At 39.7% G+C, this 18,921-nt stretch overlaps 1 protein-coding gene across 1 annotated transcript in view; it reads right to left on the reverse strand.

Annotated features, from left to right (window-relative positions):
• Positions 1–18,921, reverse strand: part of LOC308481459 (chloride channel protein C-like) — an 86,948-nt gene that overhangs the window by 41,000 nt on the left and 27,027 nt on the right. Inside the window, exons 7-11 of the mRNA XM_081013839.1 lie at positions 16,222–16,416; positions 14,146–14,243; positions 6,589–6,692; positions 5,686–5,857; positions 3,850–4,021 (exon numbers count right to left, since the gene is read on the reverse strand). Coding sequence (XP_080869965.1) covers positions 3,850–4,021; positions 5,686–5,857; positions 6,589–6,692; positions 14,146–14,243; positions 16,222–16,416 — 741 coding nt within the window. The remainder of the gene's footprint in view (positions 1–3,849; positions 4,022–5,685; positions 5,858–6,588; positions 6,693–14,145; positions 14,244–16,221; positions 16,417–18,921) is intronic.

Genomic DNA, 18,921 nt, shown 5'->3' on the forward strand with positions numbered 1-18,921 from the left:
GCTGCCCAGGAAATTCAAAAGACACATTTTACATAAAACTACTGATAAAAGCCCTGGCCCTCATTCTTAGTCACACCATGGTTAACTTGTTTCTCGGTTTGGCTTTTGGTTTTGAAAATGTAGTCAAAATGGAACCTCATTAAAGTTGGGCCTGCTGATCCAGCAGACTTTTACTGACGATCTTTTTTACTCGGATTCATTGGAGGGGAGAATCTAGTTAAAAATGAAGTCATTAGGTGCAAAAAAAAAAATTGTAAAGGCAAAGAGGGCACCATTTATATTTACATTCATAAAAAGGCAAGTGGCTTGTGGTAAATGTGAACTTTCCTTAAAACCTAACAGCTGCCTTCCTCACCAAGTTCCCTTTCTCTTCTTGAAAAAGATACCGCATAATCCAGCTCAGAACTGTCTAACACACTTTACAAAAGCGATTTACACCAAGGATGCACAACTCTAATAATTCTGAGTTTTATATATTTTTACTAACTCTAGAGGGCTGCATCACTATGCTAGCATCTTGTTATCACTGGAGTTTTGGAGATTTTAAAAGACATTGTATTGGTTTTCATTTATAACAAACAGTACAGCATACACTTGAAGCCTGGAAGACAGACTAGCCCAGATAATTTTGCAGTCCTAAGAACAGAGAAGGTTGGTTTTTTAAATCAGTTTTCTGTTAATCTTCACCCCACCATCACCACCACGCACACACATATCCCTTGCTCTGTTAATCTTCTCCTTTTCACTTCCAACTCCAGATTGCTCTACATACTATGGGATACTGCATAGTTCATACTTTCACTATGTTTCCAATGTAGACAAAGTGATGCAGGCATTTCTTCCAACTTCACCTTTAACAGGCCTACATTAGATGTTCCTACATTGAAGGGATACATAAAATTGATACTTGCAATTCTCAAGTGCCAGAGTGGAGGGGTTTTATAAAGAAGTGTTAGAGCTTGGGACCATATAGAATTCATGTTCATGTTTCACTCTACTCAAGGTATGCTTGGAATCTGAGGGCAGACTCAGTTAGCTAACATGTTGGTTCTAGCAATGTTACTCAAATCACAGCGTAAAGGTTGGTACAACCATCGGAAGTCTCTGAACAATGATGTTTAAGAAAAAGGTTGGTGCACTTGCCCATTTTTGCTTGCTCAACAGAACACTTCCACTCTGAAATTGCTGCCGCTAGTGTATGTCGAGCACAGCCAGAAAAGCGCTTAATGACGCTGACAGATGTTTTGGTGGGTTTTTGTAACAGATGGAAACCTTTTAGAAATTTATTTTCCTTTCCCAAGAGGAAATGTCAGCAAGGTTGTGATCCAGTGTCGTGATACAAAGAAACTGAAGTCATGCTTTAACCATGAGCAACTACTGAGACAGTTCATCCTAGAGCATGAGCAATAGCTGTAGCTGCATACATTGGCTGAAGGTATTTGGAGCACCAGCTGCACTTCTGGTTGTACACAGGACTGTCATTGTGATTCTGCTTCTGTCTATCCTAGTGACTGCTCTAAAACTGTTCCCATCTAGCAAAAGAAACCATTGCCCTCCCAATCCTCACTACTGGCTTGTCACTCCCTTCACAAATAAGGCCAGCTGTTACTTTTGGCTGCAACTGTATTTGGCTCTTGAGACGTACAATTGTATCTTTCTCCAATTCAGATTTCGTTCCATTTTATCATCCAAAACCAGTTCTTACCATCTGCATGAGGAGATTACTACTAGTTTCCGGCTGGATGTGCACCTACAGCTGTAAGGTTTGCACTTGAGCCAGCAATGTTTAAGTTATTGCTGCCTAAAGAACCAACAGCATTCTACTTTTATTCCATTTGGGCTTCCCAAAAGAGACAATGTGAATGGTTCATACCAAGATTTAATCAGAAGTGGTCTTTGAGCACTTTATTAGCTATAGTACAATTTAAGAGGCTGAGTAGAGGATTTCCAACCACTCCTGTTTCTGGGCCATATAAGGGTCATTGCAATAATTTTTGTCATCCAAGATCCTCTGCCTGAGGAGATATTTCAGTGGACAGTAGAGACAGCCTGGCCAATGGACTCTTGGGGCACTTCCAGATGACCTATTTATTGGGCATTCATCCCAATTTGCTTGCAGGGAGATTAGAGAACATTGGCTACTTTATTAACATTCATTCTGATTTGTTGGTGGGCAGGTCAAAAGATGTTCAGTCAATGCAAGTGTTATCCCGCACTTTCCAGTACATTTTTCCATCGCTTTTGGGAAGTAGATTTGCTGTGCAAGAATTCCTAATCAACTATAATTGTGCATACTGAATTTGCCAGTATGTGTATGAATCCCACCCCAAAATAGTGATAGTCTGGAAGTGCCCTTGATCTCATTCATTTTATTTCCTGCCACACTGCATATTGCATGCCATTTGCAATAGCTGAATAATCTGTTTGTAAAGCATGTCTCCATATAGTTGCATCTGCAAATACAAATGTACTTAACTGAAGCTTGTCCCTCAACATAAAATATTTTAACCTGTCTGTATTGGCATTCTGCTGGTTCTTGAAGTCACAGCTGCTTAAACAAGCATTCCCCTAATTTCCTGGCTTGAACCTCCTGTTTAATTGTTTTAATTGCTTTTTTTAATTTTTATGCTGTTTTAATGAGCTTGTTTTGTTCTGCATTTTAATTGTGGGTGCTTATTTTAATATTTTGATAGAAGTGTTTTATTGTGTACTTTAATTATGTATGGCTATATTTTTTTACATTGATTTTATAAAGTGTAAACCACTGAGAAGCCCTTTTGGCCATCAAGCAATAGCTAATTTAATTAATTAGGATATTATAGAATACTTAAACAAACAGTCTTAAGCCTCATATAGAGTTGCATGGGCTTAAGCACAGTTATTTAACTTGGATGAAGTGGACTTTTCTCCATACTGGAATAGGAGCATGTGGAAATGTTACCATCAGACCTAGTACTTTCAGCAAAAAGGAAAGGCAGAGAGCTGAGTATCAACATGGAAAAGGGAAGCAGCCAAGAACGAAGAAGTGGGCAAAAGCCTGTGGGGTCTGGTATTTCTTTTTAAAAAGCATTTTACTAACCTGTTCATCACCACCATATAACTCTTTCCAAATGGAAGACTGCATAGACAGCCAAAGCAAACATTCCAAAATTATTTTGGAACCTATCAAACGGTATCGGAAAAATGTATGCACTTTACAATTCAAGGTCACCACCTTTTAACTATGTTTTTGCATTGTCACGTCCAAGTCCTTTTTTCATCTCAAAAAGGAATATTGAAGAGTAGCCAACATTACTGCAGACCCTTCAGCTTTTTTAATTTTCTTAATGGTGCCATGATTTCTGCGTACTCTGAGTTACAGCTTTTCTGTGGTAGCTGTACTGTTTCTGACCTTTTTATTATTAAAAGTCAATAATGCTGGACACAGCTTTCAACACAGAGACTAGAAAATGTTCAGACAGGGATTTGTTGGTTTTGTTTTGCTTTTCAGATATCACATTTTACTAACACAATCAGGGCTCCACATCACCAGCCCAGGGGAAGGGGGTCCTACATGCTTGCCTGTAAAGATGTACAGAGCAACCTCCTCATTCTTCACCTTACTCAGTTGCTGACCATGTGAAAAGGACAACGAACCTCTGCCCACGTGCTCCAAGGATTCTGGCAGGGCTCCAGTTTTTCTACCACAGAGCTTTCTGAAGCAGGGCAAACTGCTGCTAATTTCCACTGTGCTCCTCCACACTGCCAGTCTACTACTCAGAGACCAAAATACCAAATATGCTTTTGAGGCATTTGGTAACATCATGGCGGCCAATGGCGAAACAGCATAGAAGTTAGTTTATTGCATACCATTATAACTGTTAGGGAGATGGTTAGCCTTGAAACACCACTGAAGAAAGAAGCAGCTCCAACTGCGGCAAACAACCCTGGATCAATCCATGCACTGTGTTCATCAGTCTGAACCCCCAAAATGGAAACCAGTATCAAGCCAACTATCCTGCCATATAATGCACCTGTGTACCTGCAAAGGAAAAGAAGACAGTAAAGACACTTGTCTGGGCAGATAAATGGTTTTCATTTTCTCTTGGTAACTGTGCTAGCAGAGATCTGGCACTATAGCATGACAACCTGTCTCTGAATTATAGAAGGGGATTGTCTTGCTGAAAGGGTGGGCCAGCTATGCTCTGAGAAATTGGCTGGCTTGCTTGCTTGCTTGCTTGCTTGCTTGCTTGCTTGCTTGCTTGCTTGCCAGTGATGTTAGATAAAATCACAGGCAAGTAGCACAGGAGAGGGAAGCATGAAGCCTTCAATGAACTAAATAAAAAAAGAACCCCTGCTTCAGTGGGAGGTGATAGTCTGGTGTTTTCCACATTTCCTGTTAAAAGACAATATGTGCCCTCCAACACTGATGTGGAACAGCAGAGCAGCATTCAACACTCTTAGACATCAAATCAATTATTTTAATTGAACTTTAAAGGTGGCATCCAATGCACTCATTCCATGAGTGCAAAAATTTACCCTGGTGAGATGAAACTCTTCTCTGAGAAGGAGAGGTTGGAGGAATCTCCAGAGCAGATTTAGGGAGTGCCCAGGGAGAGAAGAATGGTGGAAATTTCACTTTGCAATGATAATTCCTTGCACTTGCCAAACAAGTGACTTCATGCTACATTGGATACAAGTTCTCATAAAAGTTCTCATAATGGTTTGGTAGGAGCTGTGTGTTGCTAATCTCTAGTGATGTCCCAAGCATTAGTCAACAGATGCCTCTGACATACACACAGCCACATACCCCACAGCATTTGAAATTGAAATGTTTGTGATTTTTCCCCCATAAACAGGAGCAGCATCTTGAGGAAAGGTCTCTGATTACTGCATGACATATAAGTAGAAGCTGCATATTGATTTTTTTAAAAATCACCTGAAAAGAAAAGCTAAGTTTTGGCAATAGAGTGTCAGATATATCTCAAACAAACTCAAAATAATATCTCCAGGCATCCTTTTTATTGCACAGGCACGGTGATTTGTGGTCATGCTGCTATCATTCCCACTTTCAATACTATTTACACCTGCCAAAGTTTTGGGGTGGTCACACTGCTTCATTTCCAATCAGTGCACATCCTGTAACTTGCCATTGCTTTACATACTACAGATGTTCTGAGGGGTGGAGGTGTCCTGCTTTTGTTGTACCATAGTCCCACTAGACAACCATAACGTGATAACATTGGGGAAGCATTGCAGAAATAATAAAGCAGAATAAATCCACCACTAATGTGCTATTACTGTGCCAATAATACATTTCACAACACACCTGCAAGAAAGTACCAGCCTAGAGGTGCCCAACCAACCTGAGATGCAAAGACAGAAAGGCTCTGATAAATCATTAGATCTGCCTGCTCTTTTCAGCCACTTGTTAAGCATTTTTCTGAAGGCAGCTGACCCACTTTTCTTATATGAGACATAAATGCAAGTCTATTTTGTCCAGAATAAGAGGTGGATGGTATACATGACTATTTTTACCCACCACCATATGTAGTAAATAACTAACCTCTTTGGTTTACATGTAGGCAGTTGCAATGTTGAAAATGTGTGGTGTAAGTGGAATGTACTGAGTGACTTTCACCATATTGTGGATTTCCATAGAGATACCTGCATCCTATAGTAGCATAAAATGAATGCAATACTTACAGCATAGGTATAACCAAACCACTTGCAATGGCAGAGCCTGCTGTCAAGCAGGAAAGCAAGAAGTAGAATACAAGTGCCGTAAAAAGAGAAGCATATCCAAATTCCTCGTGAGTTCCACGTCTGAATAAGTACGTGATTCCTCTCATCCCATTCTCAGCCAAGAGAGCAGCAGCTTTAAATGAGATTGGAAAGGTGGGAGGTGAGAGAAAGAACAAACAGAAGGGCTCTAATGTCCAGATAGTTTATCAAACAGGCTTCTGTGTACAGTTGCATCTGCACAGGCCTCAAAATTACTTCTTTCACAAAACCAATGGCTTAACTGTTCAGTCTCAATTGGCAATTGTAAACCACAATTAAGGACATGTAAGTTGTTCAGATCCATCCCTTGCTACCTTCCCTTCCCCTCTCTACTTCCATGCCACCTTCTGTTTTTTCCATTGTCTATTATAGATTAGAAGGATGATGTGGAGGAGGCCTGTCTAGATTTGCTTTTGCTTGTTAAACTCTACAGAGCACCAAGGACACTGATGCTGATGGATCATTGTGACTGTGGTTGCTGTTTGTTATGCGACATCTTCCAACTCAAGATTCATTGGGCAGATAGGCAAGGCAAGTCCTTTTAGTATTGCTGCCTATCCACCTAAGCTATCATGTCCTGTGACCAAAGTCCTAAATAAGGCTGAGCTACCAAAGTCTCTAGAAAAGTGTAGAAGAGCATAACACGGTTAAGAAGCATCTGATCTCCTTGTTTCTAGTTTGTTATTCAACCCCAAGTAACAGTGAAATCAAAGACTTTGGTCAAATTGTGTTCTGGAGAGAAACAGCATAGTTGGAGAAATGCAGTTACATGAATGTTGGTCATTCCTATTCCTAGTTCTACTCCCCACCCACCCTCCTGCATACCTTCATTAAAGGATCGGTTGGAATAGTTCGCTCCATCTGGTCCAGTCTGGATTGTTCCCAGGGCACAGTTATATTCTGAAATGTGCCACGTAGGCTGGCTTATACTTGAAAAATCAAAAATAAAAGAAACAACATTGTATTCATGAGTAGAATACATACTGCAAAAGGGGGTTCAGACATACTACATGTATTGAATAACAAGTGAGGCTGAGCAAGCAGACTGGGCCACTCATCACCATCCTCGATAGACATATCTTCCTCCCAGCTCCAAATGCAACAGAGGAGCATGTAAGTGCATAGAACACTATATGCACCCAATCTGTATTCTCCCTTTCATAATCCTCACCCAATCTGTATTCTCCCTTTCATAATCCTCACCCAATCTGTATTCTCCCTTTCATAAAGGGAAAGTACACATGTAGAGCCCCATAACAAACCAACTAAATATAAGAAAGGTGTATTTAAGTCATTGAAAGATCTAATATCAAAGTTCACCATCCAGCAAAGACCAGTTAGGGGTGGGACTAGCCCATGTGGACCCACAACTCCCCCTCACATGTTCTTTCAACACATGTGTGAGTATCTGAAGTCCTCAATATCTCTCCAAAATATTTATTATCCATTGAATAACTCTAGGATTGGTGCTTGTTTGGTTCTTTTTAAATGCATAATTTTTATTAATTTGCATAATGCAAAATACAAAAACAAAATATAAAAGTTCGATTCTCATTTTCACAGGTTTTTAAGTATGGCTTCCTTCAACCTTTCCACAAATCATCCGTAATAATCTTTTATAAAAGTTCGCATTTCTTAATTTGTAATGCCATTAATCATTCTAGTTCTTCCATTTCTCTTTAGACAATACTCTTTTCTTTTTACAGAGCTCCTTTAAAGCCCACTAGTGTTATCTGTCCATCACTTAAATTTTCCAGATATTTCGTAAAACTTTCCCAATCCTTAATGAACCTCTGGTCTTTTGAATATCTAATTTTCCCTGTCATCTTATCCATTTCCGCATAATCTAATAGTTTTGCTCTCCATTCCTCAATTGTCGGTAGGCCCTCTGATTTCCAATTTTGAGCTAATAAGACTCTTGCTGCCGTTGTTGCATACTGGAACAGCTTGTGATCTTTCTTTTTTATCTCCCTTCCTACCAATCCCAACAGAAAAGCCTCGGGTTTTTTAACAAAAGTATATCTTAGAATTTTCTTCATTTCGTTATATACACTCTCCCAGAACCCTTTAACCTTTTGGCATTCCCACCACATATGGTAGAAGGTCCCCTCCCTTTCCTTGCACTTCCAGCATTTATTACAAGTTCCATACATTTTGGCTAATTTTGCAGGAGTCATATACCATCGGTAAAACATTTTCATTAAATTCTCCTTTAGTGTCACGCAAGCTGTAAACTTGAGATGTTTTTTCCAAAGTTTCTCCCATTCTTCAAAATATATATTATGACCGATATCTCTAGCCCAATATATCATTACCGACTTTACTTCCTCGTCTATTAAATTCCATTCCAATAACTGATTATACATTTTAGACAAAATTTTATAGTTGTTATTCAATATCTCAATCTGGAATCTAGAATCTTTATCAGCATATCCTTTGTCTTTAATATCTTTCCTGAACATTCCGTTTATCTGGAAATAGTGCAGCCAATCATAGACTTTCTCTTTGACCTGTTCGTACGGCTTCATTTTCCACTTTCCTTCTTCTTTCATTAACAGTTGTTCATAGGTAGCCCAATTGTCCCTCATGTTAATCTTTTTAACGCTCATGACTTCTAGTGGCGATAGCCAATGGGGTGTTTTAGGTTCTAACATATCTCTGTTCCTCTCCCATACCTCAATCAGTGGACCTCTGAAAATATGATTTTCGAAGCCCCTGTGTACTTTTCTCCTCCCATGCCATAGATAGGCGTGCCACCCAAATCTGTTGTTAAATCCCTCTAGGTCTAGCACTTCCTTATCTTCCAGTTTTATCCATGTTTTGACCCAGCATAGGCATGACGCCTCATAGTACAATTTCAAATCTGGCAGGGCAAAGCCCCCCCTTTCCTTCACATCTGTCAACAGTTTAAATTTTATTCTTGGTTTCTTGCCCTGCCAGACGAATTTTGAGATCACCCTCTGCCAGTCTTTAAATATCTTTATACCCTTAATTACAGGAATGTTCTGAAACAAAAACAACACTTTTGGAAGCACACACATCTTGATTGTGGCTATTCTGCCCCAAAATGACAGTTTTAGCTTGCCCCATGTTTCAATATCTTTCTTAACTCCTTTCCATACTGTCTCGTAATTATTTTTGAATAAGTCTATGTTTTTTGGCGTTACCCATATTCCTAAATATTTCACCTTTCTGGCCACCTCTATTTCCGTTTCTCTTTGTAATTCTTCAGTTTTATCTGTATTCATATTCTTTACTATAATTTTTGTTTTCCTTTTATTTAATTTGAAGCCAGCCACTTTTCCGAATTGGTCAAATTCTTCGAGTACCTCTTTTATTGAATCTATTGGATCCTCCATTGTTACAACCAGATCGTCTGCGAATGCCTTAATTTTGTATTCGTTCTGCCCAACTGTTACTCCTTTTATCCCCTTATTTTCTCTTATTGAATTTAGGAGGACTTCTAACACCATTATAAATAACAATGGGGACAGTGGACATCCCTGTCTTGTTCCTTTTGCTATTCTTATTTCTGCTGTCTCCACATTATTTATTATCAGTTTTGCCTTTTGTTCCGTGTAGATTGCCTTTACCCCGTTATAGAATTCAGTGCCAACCTCCATATATTCCAATTGTTTCAGCAGGAAATCCCAGATTATGTTATCGAATGCTTTCTCTGCATCCACGAACAACAACAAACCTTGTTTATCACACCTGTCAGATAAATATTCTATAATATTTACTATGTTTCTTATGTTGTCCTTCATTTGCCTACCTGGCAAAAAGCCCGCTTGATCTTTGTGTATACTTTCTACCAATATATTTTTTAGTCTCCTTGCCAGAATTCCCGCAAAAATCTTGTAATCTATGTTTAATAGGGAGATCGGTCTATAGTTTTTAATCTGTTGTAAATCTGAATCCTGTTTGGGGATTAGTGTGATTAGTGCCTCCTTCCATGTCTCTGGTATTTCTCTTTCTTTAAGGATATTATTCATTACTTCTTGCAATGGAGTCAGCAAGACTGACTCCATTTCTTTATAATAGCTACCAGTAAACCCATCTGGACCTGGGGCTTTCCCTTTTTTTAATTCCTTTATTGCTTCTTTGATTTCTTCTACCTCAATTAGGGCACTCAATTTTCCTTTCTCCACTGTGGAAATCTTTTTTATATTCTTACATTTTAGAAATCTTTCTATTTTTCTCAGATTATTCCTTTCACTGTTTTTAAAAAGTCCTCTGTAGAAATCCAAAAAGGCCTTCCTTATTTCCTTGGGATTATTTATCTCTTCTCCCTCCACCTTGATTTTATTTATTGTGTTCTGTTCCTTCCTTTTTTTAAGCTGCCAAGCTAATAGCTTTCCTGATTTATTAGCATATTCGAAGCTTCTCTGTCTTAATTTTTTGACTTTCCATTCTATTTCCCTATTTATCAACATTGCAAACTGAGATTGTAAAACTTTAATATTCTCTTTTATTCTCTTATTTTTGGGGTTTTTAGTTAATTTTTGTTCGTTGTCCATTATTTGCTGTAGAATTTCATTTTTCCCTTTTTCTCTTTTTTTATTCTTAATTGCACTCTGTTGAATGAAGAAACCCCTCATCACCGCCTTACCTGCATCCCACACCACCTTTGGTTTTGTATCATTACCTAAGTTATCCTCGAAGTATTCCTTTAACCTTTTCTGAGCTTTCTCTACTATCTCTAAATCATCTAACAAGTAATCTTTCATTTTCCATCTGTATGATCTTTCTTCCAGCCCTTTCAGTTCCATTTTTACTGGGTTATGATCCGAAATCGTTTTGGCCTGGATCCCCACCCGTATAGATCTTGGTACTAGTTCTGCCGAGGTCCATATCTGATCTAATCTCGAGGATGAGTCATTGGGTTCTGAGTAGAAAGTATATTGTTTTTCCAGAGGGTATTTAAATCTCCAAATATCCACCAAATTACAGTTCTGAACCAATGAGAAGAAGGTTCTGGGTAGCTTTCCTTCTTTGCCCATTCCATCCCTTAACCTGTCCATCTCTAACGACACCACACCATTCATATCTCCCAATAGTATTATTTTCTGATCGACGTATTCAAATAGCTTTCCCTCTAACATCCTATAAAACTCCGATTTGTTATCATTAGGTGCGTATATCCCCACTATTATTAGGTTTTCTCCTTGCCAATTAATTTGAACCGCTACTACCCTCCCTTCTTCATCTTTGAAAATTTGCTGTGCTTCAATTTGTTTTTTGATATAAATAACCACCCCCCTTTTTTTACTTTGGTCTGACGATACAAATTCATTTCCTAATCTTTTATTAATCAAAACTCTTTTATGCTTCCTTGCTATGTGGGTCTCCTGTAAGCAGATAATATCTAAACATTCTTTCTTTAAGATGTACTCGATTTTATTCCTCTTTTTCTTATCATTCATCCCATTAACATTCCAGCTCCAAACTTTTAACACCATGGTAGTTTACCTTTGCAAGAAACTGCTATCTCTCTTTAAACTCTTTCCGCTCCCCCCTCCTCCTCTTCCTCTTCCTCTCCCTCTGTCCTCTCTGTTTCTTCTTCTGAGTCTTTCCTTCCTTCTGCCTCCTCACTTTTATCTTCTTCTTTTTGTATTTTCAGTTCTTTATATTTTCTTAAAAATTTACCGGTTTCTTCTGGACTTGTCAATTTTTGCCTCTTACTCTTGTAAGTGAAGGAAATTCCTTCAGGGAACTCCCATTTAAACTCAATATTATTCCTTTTCAGAGTCTGTACCAGTTCTTTATATGAGTCTCTGCGTTTTAGCAGCCTAACTGGGATGTCTTTGAAAATTATTACGTAATTTCCATCAATATTCAGCCTTTTCCCTCTGTTTTTTTGGAGAATCATATTCCTCATTTCCCTTTCTTTAAATGTAACTAAACAATCTCCTACAAATTTTTTATTTCTGGCTGATTTGGCTTTCAGTCTAAATGCAGATTGTACTGCGTTTGCCATCTCTTCTATTGGAATCTCCAACCAGAGGGCTAATTCTGTTATTAATTTCTCTTTTATATTTTCACCTTGTAATTCTGGCACGGCTCTTAATCTTAAATTAACTTCCCTCTGTCTTAGTTCATTCATAGCAATTAAGTCTTTCATTTCCTCTTGGTTTTTGTTCAACTCCAAAATCTCAGCTTTTATCTTATCCTCCTCTCGTCTCACATCTTTCATTTCTGATCTTGTCTTTTTCAGACCTTCCTCCACTGCCTGTGTCCTCCTAAATACCTCTTTCAGTTGACCCTTCAATTCGTTAACTGTTTCATCTATCTTTTTGTCCATTTTCCCAATTCTATTGTCTACTTGTTCTAATTTGAGCTCTAAATTTTTCTCACTTTGTTTTATCTCCGCAAACATTCTTAAAATATCTGCTCTAAAGTCTGCTTCTTGTTTGGATCCCTTTCTATCCACTGGTGTTCCCCCTTCTGGTCTTTTTCCCATGTTTGACATTCTTACTTGATTAGGTACAACAGATACTCAGTAAAATAGAGGATCTTAGTTTCTAACACCCGTTGAGCAATACCCGTTTGGCCCTTCTGGCCCCGACCCACAGTATTTTAACAGTCCTTAAATAGTCCACGTGGATCAACTTAGTTCCTTTTGCAGTAGACCTTCTTTGGAGGTGTCTTGAAATTCTTAAGTTCTCACAAAAGCAGTGGGGAAGGTACTCTTAGAGAGTTCTTAGAAAGATCTTTTAAATTACAATTGGAGAGTGAAAGTTCACACCTTAATAGACCCTACAATTAAAGCTGGAAGAAGACCAAGAACATGTGTAAAGCAGAAGAAATACACAGAAAAGAAAAGGAAATCCAAGTTGTAGTAATATACTCTGTCCACCAGGTGGCTCTCTCTAATGCTACTCAGCTCCAAAGGCAGTCTCTCTCTGAGGGCAGTCTGGAGAGTCAGGCAGCAGAGGGAGAAAAACTATTTTCCGATCGTTAAGTAGCCATCAGAAATCGTAGATCTTTCCAGCTCAAAACTGAGATGTCAGTTAACAGTCCTTAAATAGTCCACGTGGATCAACTTAGTTCCTTTTACAGTAGACCTTCTTTGGAGGTGTCTTGAAATTCTTAAGTTCTCACAAAAGCAGTGGGGAAGGTACTCTTAGAGAGTTCTTAGAAAGATCTTTTAAATTACAATTGGAGAGTGAAAGTTCACACCTTAATAGACCCTACAATTTAAGCTGGAAGAAGACCAAGAACATGTGTAAAGCAGAAGAAATACACAGAAAAGAAAAGGAAATCCAAGTTGTAGTAATATACTCTGTCCACCAGGTGGCTCTCTCTAATGCTACTCAGCTCCAAAGGCAGTCTCTCTCTGAGGGCAGTCTGGAGAATCAAGCAGCAGAGGGAGAAAAACTATTTTCCGATCGTTAAGTAGCCATCAGAAATCGTAGATCTTTCCAACTCAAAACTGAGATGTCAGTTAACAGTCCTTAAATAGTCCTTGTTTGGTTCTTTTTAAAGTATTCAATGATTTGGTAAACTGTTTCACTTCTATATCTTTAAATTTGGAACTAAACTTAGTTTAGGAAGAGGAGTTAGCTTTGTGTTTATATGATTGACATCGTGCATATGTTCTGTACTTAAGCAGTTAGCCTCCATCTCTTTATTCAGAAGACAGCTCTCCTTTTTAAGCCCTTGTGTTGCAATGTGTATAATGGGGAGCAATCCGGTCACAAAAGAGCCTCTAGCCCACTGATAACTCTAGATGCGAGGTCACTTATCTTTTGGGGCCAGGGGGCACATATGGAATTTTAATAAAGTGCTGTGCTAACCAGTGGGGGTCGCACAATGGCTGCTGTAGGGGTGTGGCATAACACAAAATGGCTGCTATAGGAGAGGTGTAGGAGAGGCTAAGATAGTGCAAACAGGAATTGAGGAGGAAGAGCTAACAATATCTCATGCACTGATTTGTGAGGAAGCATTTACTGAAACCTTTCATACGTGCCATATAAAGAGGGGTGGACACACTAGTACCCACAGGTACTGTGTTATTGAAATTTACTTTAGATGCATCATTTGAGAATTACCCAAGTGGATTATTTCTGTGATTTCCTTACAACCAACTGTTTCTATGATTCCATGACATCATTCTGAAAGGTTTCTTAAATAGAAACATCAGAATAGGATGGATAGGAAGGTTGGGATGGATGGGTGGGTGGATGGGTGAGTGGATGGATGGATGGAATGGGTGGATGGAAACGTTTCATTTCCTGGGCTCCCATATTCAAGCAAATTGTTGGTCTGGCACCAACAACTTATGAAGTTGCACTTAAGCTTCATGAAGGGACCAATTCTGAAAATGAAGAAGCCAGTGGCACTTATAAAGATGCCTGCATTTCTCTTTTCACTACTTACTTCTCTGGCTTAGTAGATGGTTCAAATTCTGGCAGGTTCTTGACTGGAGTACAGTGAAAGAAATATGGCAAGTAGACCGTTGCAGTAATGGTCAAAACCTATACATGTTTTTAAAAATACGTAAGAGAGAAATGTTGAATATAAAATAAACAAATTTACCCTTATACACACCCACTCAAGTTCACGTTCATATAAGAAAGGTGTATTTAAGCTCTTGAAAGGTCTAATATCAAAGTTCACAATCCAGCAATCCATGACTAGAATTCTGACTTCTTTTGTACTGGTTTTAGGATTGGAATTGTCTTCCGTTAGTTACTGGAACATTTCTTCAAGATATCTAGCATTCCTACTTGTTTACCGCTAATCAGAAAAAAATGTCAGTTTGTCTGCAGATTGATGTTGGTTCTGATTCAGTAGTAAACAGAAGGTTTTCCCAGGGTAAGCAATGGAACAGATGAAAAGCTACTTGAACTTGTACTTTAAAAGCACAGGACAAGCAGATAACCTCTCAGACCTTTGCTTTCTAGGTATAAGACAAGCGGAAGTGTGGGCGAGCCCTAACGCTGTGCAGAATCCTCGATCGAGCTAGCCATGATTGTTGTGGTCCTGCCTTCTATTCATTAAGGCAGCAAGGGCTAAACTCACCACATCCTGGAGGTGGAGACAAGTCAGTGAAGGACAGGGGAGCATGCTATTACTGCTTTTCTTCTGTTGCTAAAGCAGGCAGGGACTGAAGCCACATTACTCCAAAGCAAGAGGCAGTTCACTGGACCCACTGCCCACTCTCCCACCTTCCTGCAGTAGGCAATAGGTACCTGTAATAAGTGTTCTATGTTTTAAGTATATCGCACAGGAGAATTAACAGGTGCATGATGTCTGCCCACTTTCTCTTGCTGCTTGGCTAGGGAAGGAACTATGAGGAAGTTAAGGAGGGTAGGTGAGTATGGTGGGTTTGATCTGTGTGCAAGAACTCTACCCAAATGCTTTTTTTGTGCCTTGACCCATATTTTTCAAGTGCATCCAAACAATAGACAATGTTGCTCATTATGCAAGGACTTGCCTATTCTATAAACACTCATTTTGCCAGTAATATTTACCATGTGTGACCTACTGAGTTTTCACATGGTGGTGAGAGCAGTCAGTCAGAGGAGAAATGTGTGAGTGTATTGAAGAACAATAAGGGGAAATTCCTTAATTACAAAAGAAATTATTAAAGTCAGGCCAAGAAGCATAGATGCTGACGTGGAATCCCATGAACCAATGCTTCAAAGATCCCTGCACTCAGAATCCTTATTCATGCATCAACTGCATTTGCCAATCTCCATTCTTAAGCAAAATTCTAATGCAAGCTCTGTTGTTTTGTTTTAAACTTTTTGAAGTAATCTTTCCATGTTATTGTTTTTTGTTTGTTGTTATGGTGTGTATTGTTGCATTTTTATATTGTAAACCGGCCTGTGATCTTTAAATGAAAGACAGTATAGAAATTAAATAAATGCTACTACTACTACTAATAATAATAATGTTCCAATAGTTAATTAAGCTAGTTGTTATAAAAAAATACAGTGAAGAAATAATCTTTTATTTATTGCATGGAAGGACCTCTCATTTCATAGCCTAGAGATCAGCAGCTTCTTAGCAGGAAGGTACTCAGAGTTACCTTGTTTCCTATCTGTTTTATTTCCATATATGTGGGTCCCTAACCCCAAAGTCTCTGTTTAAATTTGTATGCATGTGATAAGATCAAAATATGTCTGAACAGCTGAACATAAATTTATGAATTATGGATATATTCCCAAACAATGTATTATGTAGCAATATCAACAATAACTGTTGTAAATTACAATCCTAACCTGATTGTTAATGACTAGACTTCTGCATAATTCAGAAAGACTGGAAAATATTGGTAGGAGATAGATTCAGGGCCTCTGAGTATCTGCTGTTATTCTGCCAGTTCTATGTGGCAACTTAGCACCTTCCATTGTTCTAGTAACCTTTATGTTTTCAGACTTAGGTCTTAATTCTAGCTAGCACAGTTGTAACTTTGGAACACTTGGCAAAACACCATTAAGTACTTACAAGAACCAGCACAGATTCTAGGAGCTTAGCTGTTTTTCTGAGGGATGTTTTTGGAATTGTGTTGAAGAACCACATGCGTAATCTATTAATTCTTATATTCAGAAAAACAAAAAGAGCTCCTAAAAGTCCTCCAAGTATTCCAAGGAAAATGGCTGGAACGAAGGCCAACACACTCATGTCCAGTAAGTTCTTAACCTGCATTGAAGAGGAAAGAAACAATATGTTCTGTTAATTTTGCCATTTTAGTTGACATGCAGCAGCCACTCTGTTAAAAGAGGTGTGATACAACAACTCAAAGAAGCAGAAATTAGATGTAGAAAATGCAGGTTGTACTTGTAATAGCTTATGGTTCATAGCCAAGGACCTCATGCCAGATTCTTTATTTTATCTGATGCTGTCTTCTACCTTTGTTGGATGTGCCAGTTATTATTTAAGAATCAACAGCATGTTTTCCCTTGAAATTCTAAGTTTTGCCAGTGCCTCCCAAAGAACTTGTCATGCTGTATATATCCTTGAGGTTTCTCTATCAAGGAAATCTTTTCAGACATTGAGTTGTTTTAATCAATTTTATTCCTGTTGTAGTTCTTTAATTTCATAGAATCATAGGATTGTAGAGTTGGACAGGATCCCAAGGACCACCCCCTGCAATGCAGGAATCTCAACTAAAATATTCATGACAGATGGCCATATAACCTCTGCTTAAAAACCTCCAAGCAAGGAGAGTCCACAACCTCTTGAGAGAGAATATTCTGCTGTCAAACAATTCTTACTGTCAGAATTTTCTCCATATGTTTAGTCAGAATCTCCTTTATTATAACTTGAAGCCAATTGGTTCGAGTCCTACCCTACAATGCTTGTTCCCTCTTCCATGTGACAGCCTTTGAGATAATTGAAGATGGCTATCATATATCTTCTCAGCTTCGACTTCCGGGGTGGCGCCATCGGCAATGGCGGACTCCCTCTGATCTGGAGGGACTAGCTCCGCGCAAAACGGGTCTTTTCCGCTATGGCGAAGCGGGGACCCTTTCAAAAATCACAGGCGGATGAAGCCTGTGACCATGGAACTCGGCAGGCACCCTTAGCGCCCCCCCAACCCGCAAAGGAACCCACTAACGGGCTCCGAAGCGAAGAGGGGGAAGTGGCGCGGTGCTGAGAGTCAACTGCTTTTTCCGTGAAGCGAAGCCGCATAGCCGTTGCCGGAGAGCGCTGCCTTTTTCCTGGGACAATTTGGCTTCTAAAATAATCACTCATGAGTACTTAAATTTTGGACAATTGGACTTTAAATAAGGACTTGCGAGCAGAAAGGAATTGGACTTAAAAATTTACTTCAATTTGGCACTGAAACGGGAAGGTCTAAACAGGAAGTCAGCCTTCCGTTTCTTTGTAGACAGAATAAAGCAAAGACAACGTAAACTAGAGCTTAGAAAATCGCTAAAAGATTAACTTTCATCATTTAAAATTGTTGAACCCCCCTTCGGAAGCAGGAGAAGAAGGGGGATCTTTTTCGGACTGTTTAAACCTGCAGAAGTGAGTTTAAAGTAAAGTAACTTTCCACCGTCCTGATCCTGGAGCGGGGTGTCAGGGCTGACGTTTGAAGCTCATTGACCAGAGACAAACGCTTTTGACAGATAGCTAAAAGAAGAGAAACATAGAGATTCCACTGTTCCCTTTCGCATTTTAAAGGAACAAATATTGACAAAATATCTCAAAAAGGAAACTTTGTTGCTAGATTCGTCTTTAAAAGAAAGAACAAATAGAAGTTTTCCCCCTAGAGGGAGACTGTAAAACTGTAACTAATTCCAGGGAGCTTGCAGCTGTTACAGATTACAATCTTGGGAACAGACTTGTGACCTTGCAGGACAATGTATTCAGAAGCTCTGTTGTGTGCTCTCTGTAAAACAAATGCCCTACTGGAACAGTTAAATGAGAATACGGATTTGATGACTAATGCGGTCAGAATTTTTGAACAGGCACTGGGAAACTATATGGAGCCCACCCAGGAATTAAATCAGGAGTGTGCCCTGACAGAACAGATGAGAGAAGAGGATGTTGCTGAATCTTGGGCGCCAGAGATGGAGGGAGCTGTGGCCCTGCAGGAACATGAGCCTTTGGATTTGACAAATGAACTTGGAAAAAGCCAGATTTGGAAAGATAAGGTTTGGACTGGTTTGGAAATGGGGGGTTGGATAGACCCCCCTATGCAGGGATGTTTGGACTTTCCAAGTCTGGCAATGGGCCGTGAGAGGTTTGGGGCTGTGGGGGCTCTTAATCTTGGAGGGTGTGATGGCCTGGGATTCCGATTCTGAGAGTGAACCGGAGGAATCCCAGCCGGCACAGGAGTCCCCGCCTCCAGGGCCGGCTGAACTGGGGCAAGGCCTAGATTCTGAGGAGCCTGCACCTGTGCCAGATCCTCAGGAGCAGGCACCAGGTGAAACCCCAGAGGTGCTTGAGGACTCAGTGTCTACAGGTGAGCCTTCCCCGGGGCCCAGTAACCCTTCGGCCTCTCCTGAACTGCAGAGGCTTAGGGCAGAGAGGCGAAGGGAACTGGTTTCTCCCAGGAGGAGTGCTCGCCTTAAGGCCAGGAGAGGCGGGGCTCCTGGGGGCCGGGACCGCCCCTGGCCTTAGAGAAGATAAAGGGCAGTCAGCCCGGTCCCAGGTTGCGGGAGCAACGTCGTCATTGAAGAGCTGTTTTGGCCAGCA

The sequence above is a fragment of the Podarcis pityusensis genome, assembly GCF_964106645.2.
Source record: "Podarcis pityusensis genome assembly, chromosome: 7".
Classification (NCBI taxonomy): domain Eukaryota; kingdom Metazoa; phylum Chordata; class Lepidosauria; order Squamata; family Lacertidae; genus Podarcis; species Podarcis pityusensis.